At 62.6% G+C, this 671-nt stretch overlaps 1 protein-coding gene across 1 annotated transcript in view; it reads left to right on the top strand.

Moving 5' to 3' along the window:
• The window catches only part of LOC104511815 (ribonuclease P protein subunit p25-like protein), a 574-nt gene extending 355 nt beyond the window's left edge, over positions 1-219 (top strand). The window contains 1 exon segment of the mRNA XM_010154568.1: positions 1-219. This exon segment is cut by the window's left edge and continues 24 nt beyond it. Within this exon segment, the coding sequence (XP_010152870.1) occupies positions 1-219 (219 nt within the window).
• The last annotated feature ends 452 nt before the right edge of the window (positions 220-671 follow it).

The following is a 671-nucleotide window of genomic DNA, read 5'->3' as shown; positions in this document are numbered from 1 at the left end:
CCTGCCATATGTGTCCTACTCAGCAAAGACGCCCTCAATCCTCAGGAGCCGGGATACCAGGCTCCGGGCTCTTTTGATGCCTTCTGGATCGAGACACTTAAAGCAGAGTCCCAGGGCCAAATGAAGAGGAAGCAGGGCGGAGGCCGGGGAGCTGGCAGCACGGGAAAGCAGCCCCGTTCTGCTGGAGGAGGGCCTGGGGAGCCATGTGCCAAGTCCTGAGACGCCCACACCGTGCGTGGGTGTAGGCTGGGGGAGTGTCAGAAACAAGCCAGCTGCCGCAGCTGGAAAGCTGCTGCCAAACACAGGGGCTTGCAGAGTTAGGGGAGGGCAGGAGAGGTTAACCCGTTTCAACGTGGATGTGGTTGTAGCTGTCTGAAACTGTGTTTTGACAAGTCCCTTGTCGGAGGCTGCCAGGCTGCGCTCTGCAGCGCACGGTTCAGGGAAGACGGAGCCGTCTGCCAGAGCAAGGACCGTTGGCGTCTCCTCCGTGATCCCTGGGGATCGGCCGCTCCCTGTGTGGAGTTTCGTCTCCTGGGGGTGGCGCAGCAGCCAGGCAGCAGGCATGTGTGGCAGGCGGCGGTGTCTCTGCTGCCGTGTGGGGGTGAGGTGGTTCGGGATGTGGATCCCGCTGGCTGCGTCGCCCTCATCCGTGGGGACCCGATCGGACACTT

This window comes from Eurypyga helias, unplaced genomic scaffold, assembly GCF_000690775.1.
Source record: "Eurypyga helias isolate BGI_N326 unplaced genomic scaffold, ASM69077v1 scaffold32796, whole genome shotgun sequence".
In the NCBI taxonomy this organism is placed as follows: domain Eukaryota; kingdom Metazoa; phylum Chordata; class Aves; order Eurypygiformes; family Eurypygidae; genus Eurypyga; species Eurypyga helias.
This window is presented reverse-complemented; position numbering and strand designations above follow the sequence as displayed.